The following is a 20,931-nucleotide window of genomic DNA, read 5'->3' as shown; positions in this document are numbered from 1 at the left end:
TACATTTCAAATGATTTCCCCTTTTCTCGTCCCCCACTCCCCGAATGTCCCATAAGCCCCCTTCCCTCCCCCTTTTCTCCCACCCACCCCTTCCTACTTCCCTGTTCTGGTTGTGCCCTATACTGTTATACTGAGTCTTTCCAGAACCAGGGGCCACTCCTCCGTTCTTCTTGTACATCATTTGATGTGGGGATTATGTTTTGGGTATTCCAGTTTTCTAGGCTAATATCCACTTATTAGTGCGTGCATACCATGATTGATCTTTTGAGACTAATATCCAATATATACAAAGAACTCAAGAAGTTAGACCCCAGAAAGCCAAATAATCCTATTAAAAATGGGGTACAGAGCTAAACAAAGAATTTTCACCCAAAGAACTTCGGATGGCTGAGAAGCATCTTAAAAAATGCTCAACTTCATTAGTCATTAGGGAAATGCAAATAGACTGTTCTTTTAACCTGAATGGAAAGAGGACTAGGATCTACATTTCAGTAGCTCTTTCTGCTGAATGAAATTAGGTGAACTCAAAAATCAAGTGGGTTATCTGTACCATACCCTTTCCCTAACGTCCAGGGAACATCATGGAAGAGGGGGCAGAAAGATGGGACCAGCTCCATGCCAGAAAGGACTTTGGCGGAACAGTGTCTTCTGAACAGGACAGGACTTCTGCCTATATTAACTCCAGGAACTCATAGCAGCTGTGGCTGTTAGCAAAATAGTTGGTCAAGAATAAGCCAAAGAGCAATCCTCAAATTCATCTGGAATAACAAAAAACCCAGGATAGCTAAAACTATTCTCAACAATAAAAAAAATTCTGGGGGAATCAGTATCCATGACCTCAAGCAATACTACAGAGAAATAGTGTTAAAAACTGCATGGTATTGGTACAGTGACAGGCAGGAGGATCAATGGAACAGGATTGAAGATCCAGAAATGAACCCACACACCTATGGCCACTTGATCCTCGACAAAGAGGCTGAAAACATCCAATGGAAAAAAAGATAGCCTTTTCAACAAATGGTGCTGGTTCAACTGGAGGTCAGCATGCAGAAGAATGCGAATTGATACATCCTTGTCTCCTTGTACTAAGCTCAAATCCAAATGGATCAAGGACCTCCACATAAAGCCAGACATTCTGAAGCTAATAGAAAAGAAACTGGGAAAGACCCTTGCGGACATTGGTACAGGGGTAAAGTTCCTGAACAGAACACCAATAGCTTATGCTCTAAGATCAAGAATTGCCAAATGGGACCTCATAAAATTACAAAGTTTCTGTAAGGCAAAGGACACCATCAAAAGGACAAATCAGCAACCAACAAATTGGGAAATGATCTTCACCAACCCTACATCAGATAGAGGGCTAATATCCAATATATATAAAGAACTCAAGAAGTTAGACTCCATAAAACCAAATAACCCTATTAAAAAATGGAGTACAGAGTTAAACAAAGAATTTTCACCTGAAGAACTTCGGATGGCAGAGAAGCATCTTAAAAAACACTCAACTTCATTAGTCATTAGGGAAATGCAAATCAAAACAACCGTGAGATTTCACCTTACACCAGTCAGAATGGCTAAGATTAAAAACTCAGGAGACAGCAGATGTTGGTGAGGATGTGGAAAAAGAGGAACACTCCTCCACTGCTGGTGGGGTTGCAAATTGGTACAACCACTCTGGAAATCAGTCTGGTGGTTCCTCAGAAAACTGGGCACCTCACTTCCAGAAGACCCTGCTATACCCCTCCTGGGCATATACCCAGAAGATTCCCCAGCATGTAATAAGAATACATGTTCCACTATGTTCATAGCAGCCCTATTTATAATTGCCAGAAGCTGGAAAGAACCCAGGTATCCCTCAACAGAAGAGTGGATGCAAAAAATGTGGTATATATACACAATGGAGTACTATTCAGCCATTAGAAGCAATGAATTCATGAAATTCTTAGGCAAATGGATGGAGCTGGAGAACATCATATTAAGTGAGGTAACCCAGATTCAAAAGATGAATCATGGTATGCACTCACTAATAACTGGATATTAACCTAGAAAACTGGAATACCAAAAACATAATCCACACATCAAATGAGATACAAGAAGAAAGGAGGAGTGGCCCCTTGTTCTGGAAATACTCAGTGAAGCAGTATAGGGCAAAACCAGAACAGGGAAGCGAGAAGGGGTGGGTGGGAGGACAGGGGGAGGGAAGGGGGCTGATGGGACTTTTGGGGAGTGGGGGTCCAGAAAAGGGGAAATCATTTGAAATGTAAATAAAAAATATATCGAATAAAAAAAATAAAAAAAAAAAGAATAAGTCAATCAACATTTCAGTGGAGATGGGGAGGGGCGCAGAGCCCCACCTCACCTCAGGTGCTAGTAACAGTTAGGGGATGCTGGGAAGGGAGAGTCAGGTTTTTTTTAAAGGCTACAGGTCAACCTAGTAGGTTGACCACAATACAGTGGATGTCTCCACAACCATGTGGGAACATAGGCAGTACTATCTGGGTTCTGTGGAAGATATATTTATATCCATATCTAATCTATATTTACTTCTCTATCTTCTATATCTCTATCATCTCTATCTTTATCTGTCTATCTCTATCTCTATCTCTATAATACTATACATTTATGACCATGTGTAGAAGGAAACATTTTAGATTTCATACCTACTACAGTTAAATGAAACTTAGTAGTCAAGTAAATATAATGATCTATCTGTAACTTATTTTCTATGTAAAATATATTTTAGGTCAACTAGGATTTTCATATATATGACAGAAATTGTTTCTGGCAATTTAATTTTCCCTCCATTTAGTGTGAGCATGTGGTTAACTAGATTTATAAGTGGGCTGACAAAGACAATTGTTAGCATCCCAAGGGGATGGCATTTTTCTTTGTGAAAGAAAAACTTAGGAATTCAGATTTAACACACACTGGGTCCATAGTGCACTGCAGTCTGTATGGGATGGACAACCACCAGAATGACCTGTAAAAAAATTTTGTTTAAAGTAACATCACCCACAATAGCCACAAACAGTATAAAGTATCTTGGGGTGACTCTTACCAAACATGTGAAAGATCTGTATGACAAGAACTTCAAGACTCTGAAGAAGGAAATGGAAGAAGACCTCAAAAAATGGGAAAACCTCCCATGCTCATGGATCGGTAGAATCAATATAGTTAAAATGGCCATTTTGCCTAAAGCACTATACAGATTCAATGCAATACCCATCAAAATCCCAACTCAATTCTTCACAGAGTTAGAAAGAGCAATTATCAAATTCATCTGGAACAACAAAAAACCCAGGATAGCTAAAACTATTCTCAGCAACAAAAGAAAATCTGGGGGAATCAGTATCCCTGACCTCAAGCAATACTACAGAGCAATAGTGTTAAAAACTGCATGGTATTGGTACAGTGACAGGCAGGCAGATCAATGGAACAGGATTGAAGATCCAGAAATGAACCCACACACCTATGGCCACTTGATCCTCGACAAAGAGGCTGAAAACATCCAATGGAAAAAAGATAGCCTGTTCAACAAATGGTGCTGGTTCAACTGGAGGTCAGCATGCAGAAGAATGCGAATTGATCCATCCTTGTCTCCTTGTACTAAGCTCAAATCCAAATGGATCAAGGACCTCCACATAAAGCCAGACACTCTGAAGCTAATAGAAAAGAAACTGGGGAAGACCCTTGAGGACATCGGTACAGGGAGAAAGTTTCTGAACAGAACACCAATAGCGTATGCTCTAAGAGCAAGAATTGACAAATGGGACCTCATAAGGTTACAGAGTTTCTGTAAGGCAAAGGACACCATCAAGAGGACAGATCGGCAACCAACAAATTGGGAAAAGATCTTCACCAATCCTACATCAGATAGAGGGCTAATATCCAATATATATAAAGAACTCAAGAAGTTAGACTCCAGAAAACCGAACAACCCTATTAAAAATGGGGTACAGAGTTAAACAAAGAATTCTCACCTGAAGAACTTCGAATGGCAGAGAAGCATCTTAAAAAATGCTCAACCTCATTAGTCATTAGGGAAATGCAAATCAAAACAACCCTAAGATTTCATCTTACACCAGTCAGAATGGCTAAGATTAAAAATTCAGGAGACAGCAGGTGTTGGAGAGGGTGTGGAGAAAGAGGAACACTCCTCCACTGCTGGTGGGGTTGCAAATTGGTACAACCACTCTGGAAATCAGTCTGGCGGTTCCTCTGAAAACTGGGCACCTCACTTCCAGAAGATCCTGCTATACCACTCCTGGGCATATATCCAGAGGTTTCCCCACCATGTAATAAGGATACATGCTCTACTATGTTCATAGCAGCCCTATATATAATTGCCAGATGCTGGAAAGAACCCAGGTATCCCTCAACAGAAGAGTGGATGCAAAAAATGTGGTATATCTACACAATGGAGTACTATTCAGCCATTAGAAGCAATGAATTCATGAAATTCTTAGGCAAATGGATGGAGCTAGAGAACATCATACTAAGTGAGGTAACCCAGACTCAAAAGGTGAATCATGGTATGCACTCACTAATAAGTGGTTATTAACCTAGAAAACTGGAATACCCAAAACATAATCCACACATCAAATGAGATACAAGAAGAAAGGAGGAGTGGCCCCTGGTTCTGGAAAGACTCAGTGAAACAGTATTCGGCAAAACCAGAACGGGGAAATGTGAAGGGGTGGGAGGGAGGACAGGGGAAGAAAAGGGACTATCGGGGAGTGGGGGGGCTAGAAAAGGGGAAATCATTTGAAATGTAAATAAATTATATCGAATAAAAAAAAATAAAGTAACATCACAGTTAAATCATGCTGCAAACCACTACATTTCTTTCAAGCCTCAACTAGAGACTCACTTGAGAACGAGGTTCAGTGAAATGATATGTTTTTGAGATCATAAACATCTTTTAAAAGGTTGAGAATGATTGTTCTGAAACACTGGGGACAAAATTCTCCATTCTGAGCTTTTCGATGACGTTCTGAGCAAGAATGTTCCTGACACAGAAGCAGCCCAGGGCTCAGACCCCCGAGATGGCCTAGTGCTTTTATTTCACTGTGGATGAACAGGGTGGGACTGAGGGTTATTTTAGGGTGAATTTAATAATTAATGTAATATATAAATGCACCTTTGTAGCAGTATAATGAGACTAAAAGTTCAAACTATTTAAAGGGATGTAGAGTGAAATGTCTTCCTCCAACCCTTCCCTCCTGTGGTGGAAGCTATCCCCCTTCCGATGTCTGTGGAGCCTTCCAGATTTGATGTGTGTCGGTAGGGCATCTGAATGCACACATTGACACACACACAAGCACATGAATGCATATAGCTTTAGAAATTAAAACTGTATGATGAGTATTGTTCTGTTGCTAACTTCCTGGTTTTTTTTATTACCCAGCTTGGGTAGATGGCTGATAGTTCTAGTTTATAGATGCAGTTTACTTCCTTTCAATGTATCTGTGAGACACGTCACACACTTCAACCATGTTCGTGTTTTCACAACATCCCATTTATGGGAATCTCAGATGCCTCTACTCATTTGTTAACATAAGCAGTCATCACTTGTAACTGGATGCATTTGCAGTCCTATGTGTATGTATGTGCAAGACGGATTCTTAAGAGAGACATTTCAGACTGAAACGCGGGGCCACTAAATATATTATGACAGCCTCTGTGCCCCCTGAGGGGCTGTTTCAGGTTATGCTCTCTTGCCATTAAACTGGTCAGGCTGAAACATGTTTTGGGGAGACTATTCTGTGGCCACAGCACTTACTACACAAGTATGAGGACTGGAGTTCAGATACTTAGCACTCAAATAAAAACTAGGCAGCCACAGTGGCCTGACTAGAATCCCAGTGTGTGAAAATCAGACCCAGGAGACCCCCAGAGCAAGCTGGTTAGATAGACTAGCTGATTTGCAGTCTCTACGTTGTTCAGCTGAGAGTCACTACCTCCACTACCTCAGTATTTAAGAAGAGCAATAGAGGAATACACTTGATGACAACCTGGATCTCTGTACACACGCACACACAAATACATGTGCATTCACACAAGCACATCTACCCCACCACATGAAAACATACATCTTCATGCTGTCCTCATGAAAGTCTTAGTTACCTGCATCTCAAAACTCATGCCTGTCACTTTCTGGTGTGACCCTGGTGAAATTACCTGATGCTACCAGGTTCGGTTTTCTTAATCTTTCCAACCAGGCTGATGGCATTTGGTAGGTGTTCTGATGGATTCAGCACATTTTCTTTAATGTTCATAATAAACACTAATTTGTGAGCCCTAGAGGCTGTATGCTTGGCTCTGCCCAGGAAAATCCTGCAAAGTGGGCCACTACACTGATTTTTATAGGTAAAGGAACTGAGACAGAGTCATTATGAAGTCACACTTGTTTAAAAGCAGGTGGTTTAAGCCACAGTGTTCGAAAGGCCAGCTTCTCTCAAAAGTTGGGTCGCTTTACCACCTCCCCAGTGCCTTTAAAACCACAACAAGTCTGTGGGCATTTCCTGTAACTTTCTATGGTCCTATTCTGATTTCTCCTTTAATTGTATTTAAATGTACAAATCCAGTTGTAGAAGCAGCAACAATTTACAAGTAGAATACATTTTGCCAAGACACTCCCTTGTTCCTAGTTCACTACTTCTTAGACTGTGATTGGCAGGCTAATAAGCATCCAGGAAAATGCTTTATGCTTAAATAGGACCACACATCATTAAGCCCTCAATCCAAGAAGTCTTGAGTTAAACCATGTCCTTTCTCCTTCTGTTCTGTCCACGGGGAGAGATGGCCACAGTAAAAGCTCACCAGAAGAAAATTTGCATCCTTCTATTCACAACAGAAACACACACCTGGGTCCAGAGGTTGGAGAGACCATCCTTTAAAAATATCATGTATTTTGGAATTCACAGGTCTATTTTTCCCAGAGAGGGTTTTCACGTCGGCTTTTTTATCCTCCGAGCCAGGTACCTTCATGCAGTAATCCAGGAAGCCACTTGATCTCATTATCTCTGTGTAGCCCTTCTCGCAGCCACAGACTCCGCCCTATAGTTCAGAAAACACATTCACAGTTACATAGGAGTTGTGAAAAACGAATAAAGAAGTGTTCAAACATCAGTGAAATCACTTAATATTTGCCTTTATATGCCTTGGAAATCCAGGCGTTTCAGCAGCTGATTTACCAGAGGGATAAAGATCATATCCACAATCCAATTTTCTACATCCCAATGCCAGCATTACATAACCTGCCAGATCTTTCTTCTTTTAAATTTATGTTTATTATTTACTTATTTTACTTATTCACTTACATCCCACTCACTGGCCCCTCCTGGTTATCCCCCCCCCCACCATTCCCCCATTCCCTCTTTCCCTTCTTCTCTGAGTGGGTGGGAGCCTCCTGTGTATCCCCCCACTCTTTGCCAGGTCTTTGTAATGTGCTTATAATTCAGACATTTTTTTCCCCAAAGATGACATCCTAGTTCTCTGAGAGTAGGGTATATTAATATGGCGTTTCTTCTCTTTTAGAGATGCTTATGACATTTTATCCAAGTTTCATCTTTATCCTTCCCTCACTAGTTTTGGACACCAGCCCATAGGTTTCAGCTTTTCCTTCTTACTGCAAAGAAAAGCCACAGGTCTATGCAGACATTTCCTCTGAATTAGGTGAAGTCTGAGTGCTTTCATTACCCCAGATACTCAATGCCTTTATCACCCAGTACCCTTGGTCCTGAGCTAGTCATGACTGCTCTTCTGCTCCTAGGAGGGAGGTCCAGGTGGAGAAAAGACACTTTATTGAAATCATGTTTAAGGAAAGGATGCCATCTATCTATCTCCCTCAATTACTCTTCATTGTTGTAACTAGAGTGTCACATTATAACACATCCCTGTTTGACGTCATGACAATGCGTCCTTTATTCTTGCCTCTGTAGCTTCTGGTCACTTTCATGTATAATGCGTATCTTGGACAAGCTGGCTATGATGAACAGTGATAGACATGGGTTCCTATCTGTCTTGGGAAGTGAATCAGAAAGTAATTCCTCTTAGTCCAATAGACAAATACTGGAAATCAGAGAAAAGAAGAAGGGTATGATGACCAGTCTTTATGACGCTGCCACTGTGGCTCCTAATAGACAATTCACCTTCTGACATTTTCTGATGTCTCGTATAGTCACTTAAGCCAATCCAGCTTAGTCTTGCTGGGACCATCAGTTGTTGACTAAATTTGATTTTAAGGAGCAATAGCTACTGAAACTGAATAAGGCACCTTGATGCTCTACAAAAGGACAGATGGCAGCCAAGAAGCAAATGTCATAACTAACTGCCCACAGTTCAGTGAAGGACAAAGCTTTAACAATGCCCTGCATTTTCAGTTGATGGAAGTTATCACATGGTGGTATTATTGAAGCTATCTTTACAAGGTGAATCTCTATTCCTAGTCTGAGAAAAGAGCTGTATTTAGTTAGTTGTATGTGCCAAGGGTTTACGGGAGAGTTATTTATGTTTTATTAAGTGTCCATAAGGTTGGATAAAGGCAAGTTATATTTTGCAAACATTGTGAGTCCAAATAAATTTATTTCTTCTGTCTTTTCTCTGTTTTCTGTAGACCTACCCATGTCCTTTTCTGTGGTAAAGAATTAACCCATTTTAAATTAGAAGAGTCGTAAAATATGATTGAGTGCCTAAATAACTTTCATTGCATTTTTTTAAGGATACATACACTGCAAGAAGAAACCTCCTTCCTTAAGATATGCAACACAGTTTTAAAATATTATATATGCATTGAAACTAGTAATAGCCACTAATTACAATACTATGTGCATTTGACATCAGTTCCCAAGCAAAAGTATGTGGAAGAGATGGGGGAGAAAAAACCCCAAAATCCTGCTTTAAAAAAACAGATAAATGCATGTATGTTCATATGTACATCCCAAACACACACACACACACACACACACACACACACACACAAACATAAAGACACACAAGCATGTTTTTTCCAGTCATGGTCACATGTTTAACCTACTTTTTAGCAAACTAAAAACTCTATAAACACGTAGTACAACAAATTTTACAAAATAAATATTATCAAATAGGAACAGCATGAACATTTTTCCAAACAGCTCACTTGTATGAAATGTTGATAGTGGGATGCATACATTAGCCCAAACCAGGTATTGGTAGATGGGGCATTAATTAGTTGGAAGGCAGACTGGATAAGTTGCTGTCTTGGTGATTGTTGTTCTCCCTCCAAGTGTCTCTAGATGGCGATGAAGGCACATAAAATTGCTTGCTGGCCTTAGCTGAGGTGCAGGACCCACACTGCATGTATATATATCACTGAAATTATAATGCCTGTAGGAGCGCAGCATGTAACTCACCTGTGTGCAGTAGGAGAAAGGTTTTTTGCAAGCTGGAATGCATTGCCGAATAGCAGCAGGGCGTGCCTGAGGGGAGCAGCCACCTACAAAGAAAATATCACTGCTATTTGCAGGCTTGTCTATGATAATCATATTTAAAAGTTTGCTCTTCCTCTTCATACCTGGCACCATTGTTATTATTGATAACATCATTATTATTTGATCATGGCTTAAATGCACTCGTCAGCCGTGTGCTACAACCCTAGCTTAGACATCACTCCAGGATGTGTTTAAAATGAGACCTGTATAATCCCTTTTCTATGATCATTGGCATTGAGAGTCTATCATGGGTCTATAATTGAGGGCAAAGCCTGTGGGCACCTAAATCAGTACAAGAATCGATGGCATCTCTATTTGAGTTCAGGAGTAGCAAACACAGCTGCTTAGAGACTCATTCTATGCATGCATTGTCTCTCCAGTTTCTGGGTGGCCCAGCTATGTACTAGGCTGATTCCAAGAGCCAAATCACTATTGCTCCAGGGACCACAGAGCCAAGCATTGTGGCGAGGATTTTTATATGAAGCAGGCATAATGAACATCCACAGTGACATCTGTACCTCGCCCTTCAGCATGCATCAGAAGCAAACGTCTAGGAGGAACAGTTCGATGTCTCACTCGGCATTTGCAGGTATTACGCAGGTATCTGAGTAAACTATACTGACATGCGTCTCCACAGCCGGAAATCCACCCATGTACCATAATGGTTTTGATTTTGTCTTTCTTGATTCAAAGTGGTAACAGACATTAAGTTTCAAGATAATTAGTTTGAGAAGTTGATGCACTTAAGGGTAGTGTTTAAACTGTATTCATATGATGTCAGGCGAATTTACGGGCTCTAGTCTTTGCAGTGTAATACTTGTGAACTAATTACACTTTATGGTGCGGCAGCTAGTGAAAAGGTTTCAGGCTCAAGGCTTAGGCAAATCCAGGGGTAGTAGCAGCTATTTTTGTCACTACTGCTCAAAAAAATAAGACAAATAACAAGCACCAAAATTCAAAACAAAGCAGGACACAAAACCACTGTAGTCTAGAGGTAGCACCTAGAGTTGAAACTGGTCATGTGGATATCAGTGGTGATGACCATATAGTACCCGCAGGACATCCACTCTTCAAACCACTGGTCTCCACAGAGGATTACTCCAACTCATACAGATAAGAGAACACAGTTTTTAGATGTCAAGAGTGAAATTAGGCTCTAGTCACATTTACCAGGTGAGGCCGATGGCCCAAGCTTACTTGTCTAACGGCCTCAGGCTGTGCACTGAGAAGGCCCATTGGGCCAGCATGGCCTACCACTGTATAAGCTCTCTGCCCACGGTGGAGTAGGAGGCCTTTTTTGGTTCCTCGGAAGGCATGCTTACAGAGTACTTAGTTTTAACAGCTTACAAAATGAAGAAAAAGGTATCTCAAAATAAATCACTGTATGGGTAGCACTATGGATTGATACCAATAATGTGAAGGCATGTAAACAGGAAAAGGGTGTGGCTGTGATTTTCCAATTGTTGTATCCTTCTCCCAGCCTCACCTAAGGCCGTTTGTCAGTTGCAGTACTCAAGAAAAATCAATGTCAATTTAATTTGCTTTGACAAGAGGACATCAAAAAAAAAATCTTTAAAATTATTGAGTAAACCATTTGTACAATCAAATTGTACCCTCTTTTAAGAAGAATAAGGAATCTTTCCTTCAGACTATTTATAGGCATTAAGTAATCGCCCTAAGGAGGAAAACATTCGAAATCAGCCTGCAGTGGGTAAACATGGACATCCATAATATCTAAATGTTTCTCGTTGCATCATGAACACACAACATTTCGATTTTAAAGTTGTCTGCTTATCAATGCTGCTAATCTCAGCTGCAGAGAGGAGTGGCCTGAAGCACAGAAGCACAGAAGCACAGAAGCATGTGGTACCAGAGCTTGTGCTCACTGGGCTCCTCTCAGTGGGCTTACTGAGCCGGCACACCGGTTACCATTTTAGAGACCGCCATTTTAAACTAGCATGTGTCTTCCTCGGATTTGTCTGAGATTGTGAATTTAGGACTATTTTATTGTGTTTGAACTGACCTGTTTGGCTTATATACTTTACTACCTCATCACATAGAATGGTTAATTTCGAAGATGGGAGTGAGGGTCTAATGAAAACCTGCCCTGCAGACCATCTAAGCCACCTGCTCCTCAACCTTGCTTCAATTTATAAGTGAATTCCTCAATAGAAGCACACTGTGAGAGCTTTTTGAAGTCTCCATGTGAATCTTAGGAAGGAATACCTGTGACATTAAGGCCATCTGAGCGCTGACACCACACAGTCCGTTCATTATTGTTCCAAAGACTTGCTTTCCATATGTAGTGATAACATTTGCCACCTGCAAATACGAATAGGAAAACAGTAATTCTACCCTATCTCTCCTATCAACAGAATGAGCATACTGTAAATGCTAGTTAAAGCACTGAAATGTGGCCCTGGTACCTGTGCATGGTCGTGTTTCTAGAACCTGTTGGGGGCAGCTATCTTGATTCTCGAAAGACTGGATGATGAATGTCCTTGACCTAGATTGGCGGCCCGTGGTCTCGAAGCTTCTTCCATCGATGCAGGTTAGCTCACACTTGCTCCATTCAGACCATGGAGTAATGTGGCAGTCTCCTGGATAGTCACACAGTACAGGTCAGGAGAAACATTGTGAGAACAGAGGCTAGACATCAATGACAGGAATGGGGCCTGCAAAGGGGCATGGCATGCAAGGGGGTATGTAAGGGGGCATGCGGTAGAAGTGTAGGGACATGGGAAGGACCAAACAGTGACAGTTTTTCCAGTCTGAAAGCACTAATATTGGTGAAATAATTTATAGTTAGGTTAGCAAAAGAGTGCAAAAATTAGATTTCTATAGATAACTCTGCTTCAAAGTTACAGTAATTACAACTCCAGCATAATATGGCTGCTGGAGGGGAGGTGGGGAGGGCCTGGCAGCACCCAGAATATATTGTATGGAGCAAATCTATTTTTGAGAAGAGGAAAATAAAACAAAAATTAAAAAGGTTATATAAAGACCATAATGACTCAGTTTTCATGGCAGCATAACATTACAAAATGTATGTGCACAGAAACCATGGAATAGATTATTTAGAACTCTGTGCATAGTCACATTGATTTGTCCATGTGAATATACAGTGTAGACAAATGGCTCATAATTTAAATATAAACATTACATGCGAATGATGTGCACTTAAATCTACATGTGTATATGTAACCTGTAAATGCACACATGTATGCACATACAGATATTGTTTTGTCTGTAAGTATTTTGAGACCTTAAATTACTCAATGTAAGCTGAGTTACATTGTTAGAATTAAAAAAAAATCATTTTATGTTCCTCGAATGACGTTCGCATGTGCACAGAACCTGACTGTTCACAGAGTGAATGAATTCACAGGCCCCGACTCTTGCTGGGCTGTCCCAGGATCATCAGACTCAAGATCCAGTCAGCATTCTGAGAGTTGGGCCATGTGGAGACATTGCTGGACCAAACTGTTATCTAGATGCTGAACCTACTGCTCAGTGAGGCCAGAGATGGGATTCTAGCGTAGTTTTTGCTTTCAAACCTAGTGCTACTTTCTTTCTTTCGTTCTTTTTGCCTTACTCAGAGTCTTTTAAAATGTTATTATACCCACAGTTCAAACACATTAAATCAAATAAGTAATTCAATATTGATTATGATAGAGCTTTTTGAAGAAAAAAAAACAGTGTAAATAAAAAATAAACGAGATCACCACTGGGGGCGTTGCTCCTCGCACACCTGGGCAGGGCACAGAGCACAGCTGCTTCAGGATTCCTTCTTGGAAGGGTACTTCTCCACACAGGGCGTCGTCCACGTGGACGGCTGTGTGGGAGAGTGAGCCATTGTGGACCACACAGGAATAGCTGCGAACCTGGACTCCGTCGCCACAATCTCCGCCCTGAGAGAAGAAAGGATGCCCCCAGAATTAGCCAAATAGTCAGAATCTCAGAGTTTTGCTCCCCAAGGAAACTCTAAGGATTCTAAGGAGCTTCCGTCGTGTTAGAATTCCCACTTTACCACAAAGCATCACTGAATTTCAGGGGTTGACAGGAGAAGTAATGGGGGCGGGTGGGGGGGGTGATATAGAAACACAAAGACATGCTTTAGAATTTATGTCCCCAGAATAAGACACGGATAGAAATGCCAAAGTGAGAGAAAATGCATAATTTGTCTCTGTGAACACAGTCTGATAAACAATCATCTCCCAGAGAACAAGCACAGCCCCAGGGTAGGAATTTCTCTTTAATTTTCCTAATTCTTTTCTTTGCCGAATTTGGTCCTTCTTTCCTCACACAGATCAGGTTGGGATTCAAATAAAACTGACTTTTCTCCATTGCTCTTCAAAGTGATTTTCCCAGCGTGGCTTCTGTTCTGAGTAAGATGCTCTGAGGATGTTTCGGGCCAGTGTCACTCAGAAAGCTGGGCAACAAGGGACATTCATACAGTGCCTCATAGAAGCACAAATGGAGACTTAAAAGGCTTGGTGGTTACTGAGCCCAAGTGTCTGCTGACGGAAATTATCCTGTTCTTAAGGTTTTGGCAGACACTCGGGAGATGGGTATCTTCACCAGGATTTTGATAAGGTGTTTGTATCTCAGAAGGAAGTCCTTTGGAAATTTGGATGACTTCAGCTGATAGTTACGATTCTTCACATATACCTGGGAAGGAGCTTGGAGACGGAGCTTTAGTGTAATGGAGGCTTTGTGCTCGGATGCCAGTGGAGTAGGGTCAGATAGAACTTGCAGTGCTATTCCTGGTTGTCAACTTGACTATATCTGGAATGAACTACAATCTAGAATTGGAAGGCTCACCTATGATCCTAATCTGGAGGCTCAGAGATATAAATTTCTGACCTGGATCTTGGCATGGAGATCTTGAAGCATAGTGGCTATGAATTCTAGACGATTAAGACAAGGAGATCTCAGAGTTCAAGATCATCTGGGATTAAAGGCGTGGAGGCACACGCCTTTAATCTGGGCCACAACCTCTGCTGGAGATCATCAGCCTTTAATCTGCCCTACACCCTCTGCTGGAGATCTATATCAGGACATTGGAAGAAGGAAGATTGATTCTCTCTTCCTTGCCTGCTTGCCTTGTGGAACTGAGCAACTGCTAGATCCTCGGACTTCCATCCACAGCTGCTGCTGACCATTGTTAGAGAGTTGGACTACAGGCTGTAAGTCATTGACAAATTCCCTAACTATATAGAGACTGCCCATACGTTCTGTGACTCTAGAGAACCCGACTAATACCGAAGTAAAGCAAAAAAGGAAGGAAAGCAAACCCAGGTGGTGTCTTACACGCTGGACTCAGTGTCACAAACAACTGCAAAGGTGTTCGGGTCACTCATAATGTCTTCCAGATGTGGCATCCCATATCTCACTACTACCCATACAGGATAAAGGTCCCAAGGTAAGGGGGAGGCATTTATAATGCCAGAAACTCTGGGAATCCTATGTTCACTGATCAGTGTTCATTCTGGTATCAGTTTTCATGTATATCCATGTTTAATTCATGTCTATTAGAGCCAAAAGATGGTAGAGAGCTAGTTTTCTATTTCCTTTTGTTATTTTGATTACTCTGTGTGTATTTTCTGTGAACAGGCAGGACAGGGACTGAGACGATGTCTTCATTTAGATGACAGATCCCTCTACATTAGAAATGAATTTCATCCCTTTCTTGGTCCTTCCTGTCTACTGAGGACAAATGCTGTCATGCCTGGACCTTGGAGACATTACAGCTCTTGCAGAAGCAGAAGGGCAAGATGACAGATGTGTCAGTCCAAGTAGTCAGGATGTCACTGATTCTGGGCATGGAGTAGGTGTCTACTCCCTCATGGGCCAGCTGGCATTGGCTAGGCATGGTTTCCCACACTTCAGGGCATCAAGGGAGCTCATGGTGTCCACTAGAGAGAAAAGAGGACACAGCACACCAGCTTGGCTGCTTGCCACACAAGGCAAGTCAAGGATAATGACATTCAGTAGTGAGGGTTCAGTTAGCTACAGTTAAATGTGATCCAAAAGCATCAAACTCCAGAAATTAGCATCCAAAGTGCTTAACTTAGGCCATTTTCAAGAGCATTATGGGTTGTTTCTGTCCCATCCTGTCTCATGCAAGAAGTGAAATCACATCTTTTTGGACAGGTTCAGACCGTTCTCACTGTCTATCTGTCAATCACATGGCTGTCATCCTCATCACCAGATCAAATATTGTGATACAATATGTTTTGAGTTGCAGTAGGTTTTATTTATTTAATAATGGTTCTAAAGAACAAGGAACCAATGTTTGTAGTCTCCTCAATCTATATTGTAGTTCTCGTCCTAATTACTTATAGGCTACTATTTTCTCAGTGTGTCCAACTTAAAACTTTATTGCAGGTGTTAATGGATAGGGAAATTATACTAAATGCTAGGTTCAGTATTATCAGATTTCACACATTCTCTGGGGATCTTGGAGGATAAATAAAATGGCCAACTGGCAAAAATGAAAGTTTCAATTTGGGGGAATTGAAAGTACAGCAGTTTAAAGCACAACTAATCTGAGGCAGTATATAAATTGGCAACGCCAATTTATTATTTACAGCAATACTTTATTAGACAATAAAAACTTAATAAGCAGTTATAGTTGGTCGATTGAGGAGTCTGTTTATGCTACTATAACATAATACCTTAGGCTGAGTAATTTATGAGTGATGGATATGCACTCTTCATGGGAGTTTAAGATATTCAAGATTAAGGTGCAAGTGGGTAGTTCATTATAGATGGGACTTCTGCATGCCCTCAGTGGCAACAGGACAGCCCCCTTGGGTCTTTTATGAGGACAGAACTTTCCAACCCCTTCCTACTGTTATCCCTTTTCTCTTATATTAGCAGACAGTCTTCAATACAAGAGTAATGAAGAGCCCAGACACACCACAGCAGAGTGAGATCCCAAACTGGATCTACCAAGGTCTCATCACTCCTTGGATCACTTCTAGGGCATCATTTATTTATGAAAAGTACCATACTTTTAGGCCTAAATGCCATTTTGGAGAGACGTTTACTATCAAACCATGGTGTAACATTCAAAACAAATGTTCTAATAAAAACTCACTGCCAGAATGATTTCCAGAGTGGTTGTACCAATTTGCAACCCCACCAGCAGTGGAGGAGTGTTCCTCTTTCTCCACATCCTCGCCAACACCTGCTGTTTCCTGAATTTTTAATCTTAGCCATTCTGACTGGTGTAAGGTGAAATCTCAGGGTTGTTTTGATTTGCATTTCCCTAATGACTAATGAAGTCGAGCATTTTTTAAGATGCTTCTCAGCTTCTGGAGGATCTTGCTATACCACTCTTGGGCATATACCCAGAAGATTCCCCAGCATGTAATAAGGATATGTCCTCCACTATGTTCATAGCCAGAAGCTGGAAAGAACCCAGGTATCCCTCAACAGAAGAATGGATGCAAAAAAAGTGGTATATATACACAATGGAGTACTACTATTCAGCCATTAGAAACAATGAATTCATGAAATTCTTAGACAAATGGATGGAGTTGGAGAACTTTATACTAAGTGAAGTAACCCAGTCTCAAAAGATCAATCATGGTATGCACTCACGAATAAGTGGGTATTAGCCTAGAAAACTGAAATATCCAAAACAGAGTCCATACATCAAATGAGGTACAAGAAGAACGAAGGAGTGGCCCCTGGTTCTGGAAAGACTCAGTGTAGCAGTATAGGGCAAAACCAGAACAGGGAAGTGGGAAGGGGTGGGTGGGAGAACAAGGGTAGGGAAGGGGGCTTATGGGACTTTCAGGGAGTGGGGGGCCAGAAAAGGGGAAATCATTTGAAATGTAAATAAAAAATTTATCGAATAAAAAAATTACAAAAAAAACCCTCACTGCCAAAAAAATGGAAAGTTAACAAGAATAAGCTAACATTCCTTTTTGGTGGGGAACACTCCTTCATAACTTTGAAGATGGCTCTGCTGAATTTTCTAGGTACAATTGTGCAAATGAGTATTAGAATTTTTTGTGCTTGGAAACGAGTCTAATGATGCTGCTGCAGATGTGGGCTTTGAAAGTCCTGATACCTTCAAATGAGGGGATGAGTCGATGAGAGGGTTTTTATTTTATTTTATTTTATTGCATTTAATCAGGCAGTTTGTGTAGCAGTGTGGGAAAGGAGCCTGCATGGGGATCATCTTAAACACCAAGATAAACAGCGATCGGCTCCTGCTGTGTATCCTGGGATCAGCCCATATTCAACCTTAATCTCTTACACTTTTAAGAACAGCTACTATATGAAAAGAAATCAGCATCAGAGAGACACTTTCATTCATGAAGCAAGCAAGTACTGAATTACGCACTATGGTTGGGAAGCACACCCCAGCTTCTTTGAGCAAGTGGTTACACAGGGAGTGTTCCCCAACCCACTGCACTGACTTGATCACTAGTGGAGTTTGGTAGACATTTTCCCTCTGCCAGATGTGAACCATCAGATGACACTAGTAAACATAACCACAGTTTACATCAAATTTATGGTAGCAAATACATTTCACTGAGCTCTTAATTTATGTTCGACACTATCGTAAGTAATTCATATATATTACTTAAAAAGATCTGCAAGAATCAATGCTCTCCAGTTTCAGATTTGATCAATTGAAGATTAAGATTTTTGTAAAAATAAAATACTTTTAGGCTGAATTTACATGTTTTTCTTTCTTGTCATTAATCCTTATAACATACAGCAAATGTTTGCATATCACTTATATCTTAATAATTAGCAGCACAATTAATGAAGAAATACTCATGTATACAGGCAAATGAGGTTCTAGGTTATATGCAAATACTACAGCATTTGTATGAAGGACTGGAGCATGTGAGGAGTTAGAATTAATGGGGAGGGCATCAAGGAATCAGTCTAATGGCTATTCTCATAAGCTAGATATAAAAATGATACTTGGAGTGTTTAGATAGTTGGTAAGGGGACACAGGTAACACTTGTCAGAACTGTGAACAATATCACGGTTGCTAGACTCCAGGGTCTCAACTCTTCATGAAAAGATGTTAGTGACTGAGTAACTTAGGTAGAGCTACCGACAGGGTCGGGAGGTGAACACATATTTTTATTTTATTTTTAATTAATTAATTAATTAATTAATCAATTAATTAATTTTTGCTAATGTCTTTCTATGAAGAACAGAGGCAGACCTGTCACATCCACAGCACCATTTGTAAGCCTCCAGCATTAACAGCCTGACACGTCTGGAAGTCAAGTAGCCACTGACATGCTATTACTACCAGAACATGCGCAGACAGGGGAAGCAGGGAAATGTTGGGGAGCATTAGTATTCCTTTGTGTGAAATGTCTGCATGTATTTTAATCAGCACTGCCAAAAACTTAGCATTATATATTTAAGAAAAGACACTTTAGCGACAAGATCATAAGTATTTGTTTCACAAAGAATTGGTAGGCTTCAGGAAAGTCAGATACATGGGGGAACTTAGGACAGTCGGCCCAGCAATTGTCCCCGAGCCTTTTCTTTTGTGCCTCTGTTTTATTTATGCTTTTATTCTTTTGAGCTATTTTGCTTTTAAGTGACTGACTTTATCCAGCAGATGGAGGAATGTATAAGCTAAGAGTTTATGATTTCACTGTCTTTATTTTATTTATTTTATTTTATTTTTTGCTTTTTTAAAAAAATATTTATTTTCATGTATTTCATATATTACATATTCACTGAAGTTTCCCCACCTCTTCTTCTGCCAGTCTCCACCCTCACCCCACCCCCAATCCAATCTTCTTTCCTTTCCCTTCAGAAAAGGGCAGGGCTCTCAGAGATACCAACCAAACATGGTATATTAAGTTGTAATATGATTAGGCACCTCACCTTATATTAAAGCTGTGCAAGGCAACTCAGTTGTAGGAAATGGGTCCCCAAAGCAGGTAAAACCATCAGAAAGAGCTTCTGCTCTCTCTGCTAGGAATCCAATGAAAACACCAAGTTACAGAACTGTAACATATATGCAGACAGCCTACGTTAGACCCATGTAGGCTCTCTGGTTGTCATTTACATTTTTACTGAGCCCATATGAGTCTACATCTGTTGGTTCTGTGGGTTTTTCTTGTGGTATCCTTGACTGCCCTGTATTCTACAATCTTTCCTCCCCTTCTTCTGCAGGAATCACTGAGTTCTGCCTAATGTTTGGCTGTGGGTCTCTGCATCTGTTTCCACCAGTGATTGCAAGGTCTTTAACCAACTTCAAATCCACTTCAGACTCATGGGAGAGAACATTGACTAACCCTGGGTAGGTAGCTACCTGAGCATAAAGTGAACTACAGTAAGGACATTCTGACCAAGGGCTGGTAAAGCATTTGAAGCAGTTTTGCTGTTTCCTGAGGCAAAAGCCAGCTCTTGCTCCCATGGGTCCCTGGAGCCTCTAAATTAGTGCCACAGCAGCGAAGCCACTACCCTGCCCTCACACCAGTGCTACCAAGGATGATGGTCACTGCATAGCATTGTCCCTGTGGTTCTGACAGAAGGTCAACATGAAAGTAAGAGCTTCTATTGGGTGTTTGCCCAACGTGATCCTGTTAGACAACTCGCTGGACTTTATCAAAGACTAAAAGGCTGCTGATACTAGAGAAGGAAAAAGGAAGGTGCAAAGGCAGATAGAACAGGAGTGCATGCTGGGTAAGACTTGGAGCATAGCCATTCTCCGCCCCCGAGTCTCTCCTCCTCTCTCACTCTCTACCTTCCGTTTTTGTTAACTCTTCTCACCCTTGCCCCATAATGGCTCCTTACACTCCTTCATTACTCGTTCAAAGTTGTCATAATTATAAGGGAACTATTTTATTCTTTTTCTTGATTTCACTCATTTCAGGTAACACTTCCGATTGCCAAGGACTTCAGAGAGATCTTCAGACAAGTAGACTTAGAGCTGCTAAGTTATTTCTGAATTCATCGATTTGCATGACTACCTTATCTTCAAAACATAAAACAAGACAAAACAGGAATAGGGGATAAGTGCACCGTATCACTTCGTTCCTCTGAGACCTGAGAAGAAACACGGGCATTTAATTTCAGCAGGATTACCAAACTGCTCAGCATGGCCATCCAGGCAGGGGCACTAAACATCTTTATGAGAATACTCAGGAGACTTCCTAATGTGTAATCAAAATTATTGTTGCCTAATTAAAGTATGCTCCAGAATATGAACTGAAGGGTAAACTACTAAAAAACAGAAATAAAGAAAATCAATGCACTCCTACTTAAGTCAGAAGCCAGAGAGAGCACAGAGTAGCAGATCTTTGCTGACCAGGCACAAGCTCAGGGTCTGTGACATACGGTGATGTCACTAAGCATTTATGTCTCAGGCCAATAAAAAAGGCAATTATTGAGGAAGGATAGTAACCTTGGTTAGTGTAATAATGTTAGAATATAGCTTTTACCCCTTTGTCATCT

General features: G+C 40.9%; 1 protein-coding gene across 1 annotated transcript in view; it reads right to left on the bottom strand.

Moving 5' to 3' along the window:
* The window catches only part of Thsd7b (thrombospondin type 1 domain containing 7B), a 949,886-nt gene that overhangs the window by 9,698 nt on the left and 919,257 nt on the right, over nt 1-20,931 (bottom strand). The window contains exons 22-26 of the mRNA XM_052200991.1: nt 13,222-13,381; nt 11,897-12,070; nt 11,697-11,792; nt 9,393-9,475; nt 6,867-7,059 (exon numbers count right to left, since the gene is read on the bottom strand). Coding sequence (XP_052056951.1) covers nt 6,867-7,059; nt 9,393-9,475; nt 11,697-11,792; nt 11,897-12,070; nt 13,222-13,381 — 706 coding nt within the window. The remainder of the gene's footprint in view (nt 1-6,866; nt 7,060-9,392; nt 9,476-11,696; nt 11,793-11,896; nt 12,071-13,221; nt 13,382-20,931) is intronic.

This window comes from Apodemus sylvaticus, chromosome 12, assembly GCF_947179515.1.
Source record: "Apodemus sylvaticus chromosome 12, mApoSyl1.1, whole genome shotgun sequence".
Taxonomy (NCBI): domain Eukaryota; kingdom Metazoa; phylum Chordata; class Mammalia; order Rodentia; family Muridae; genus Apodemus; species Apodemus sylvaticus.
The sequence above is the reverse complement of the archived record's forward strand: the minus strand, read 5'-3'. Positions and strand labels throughout refer to the sequence as shown.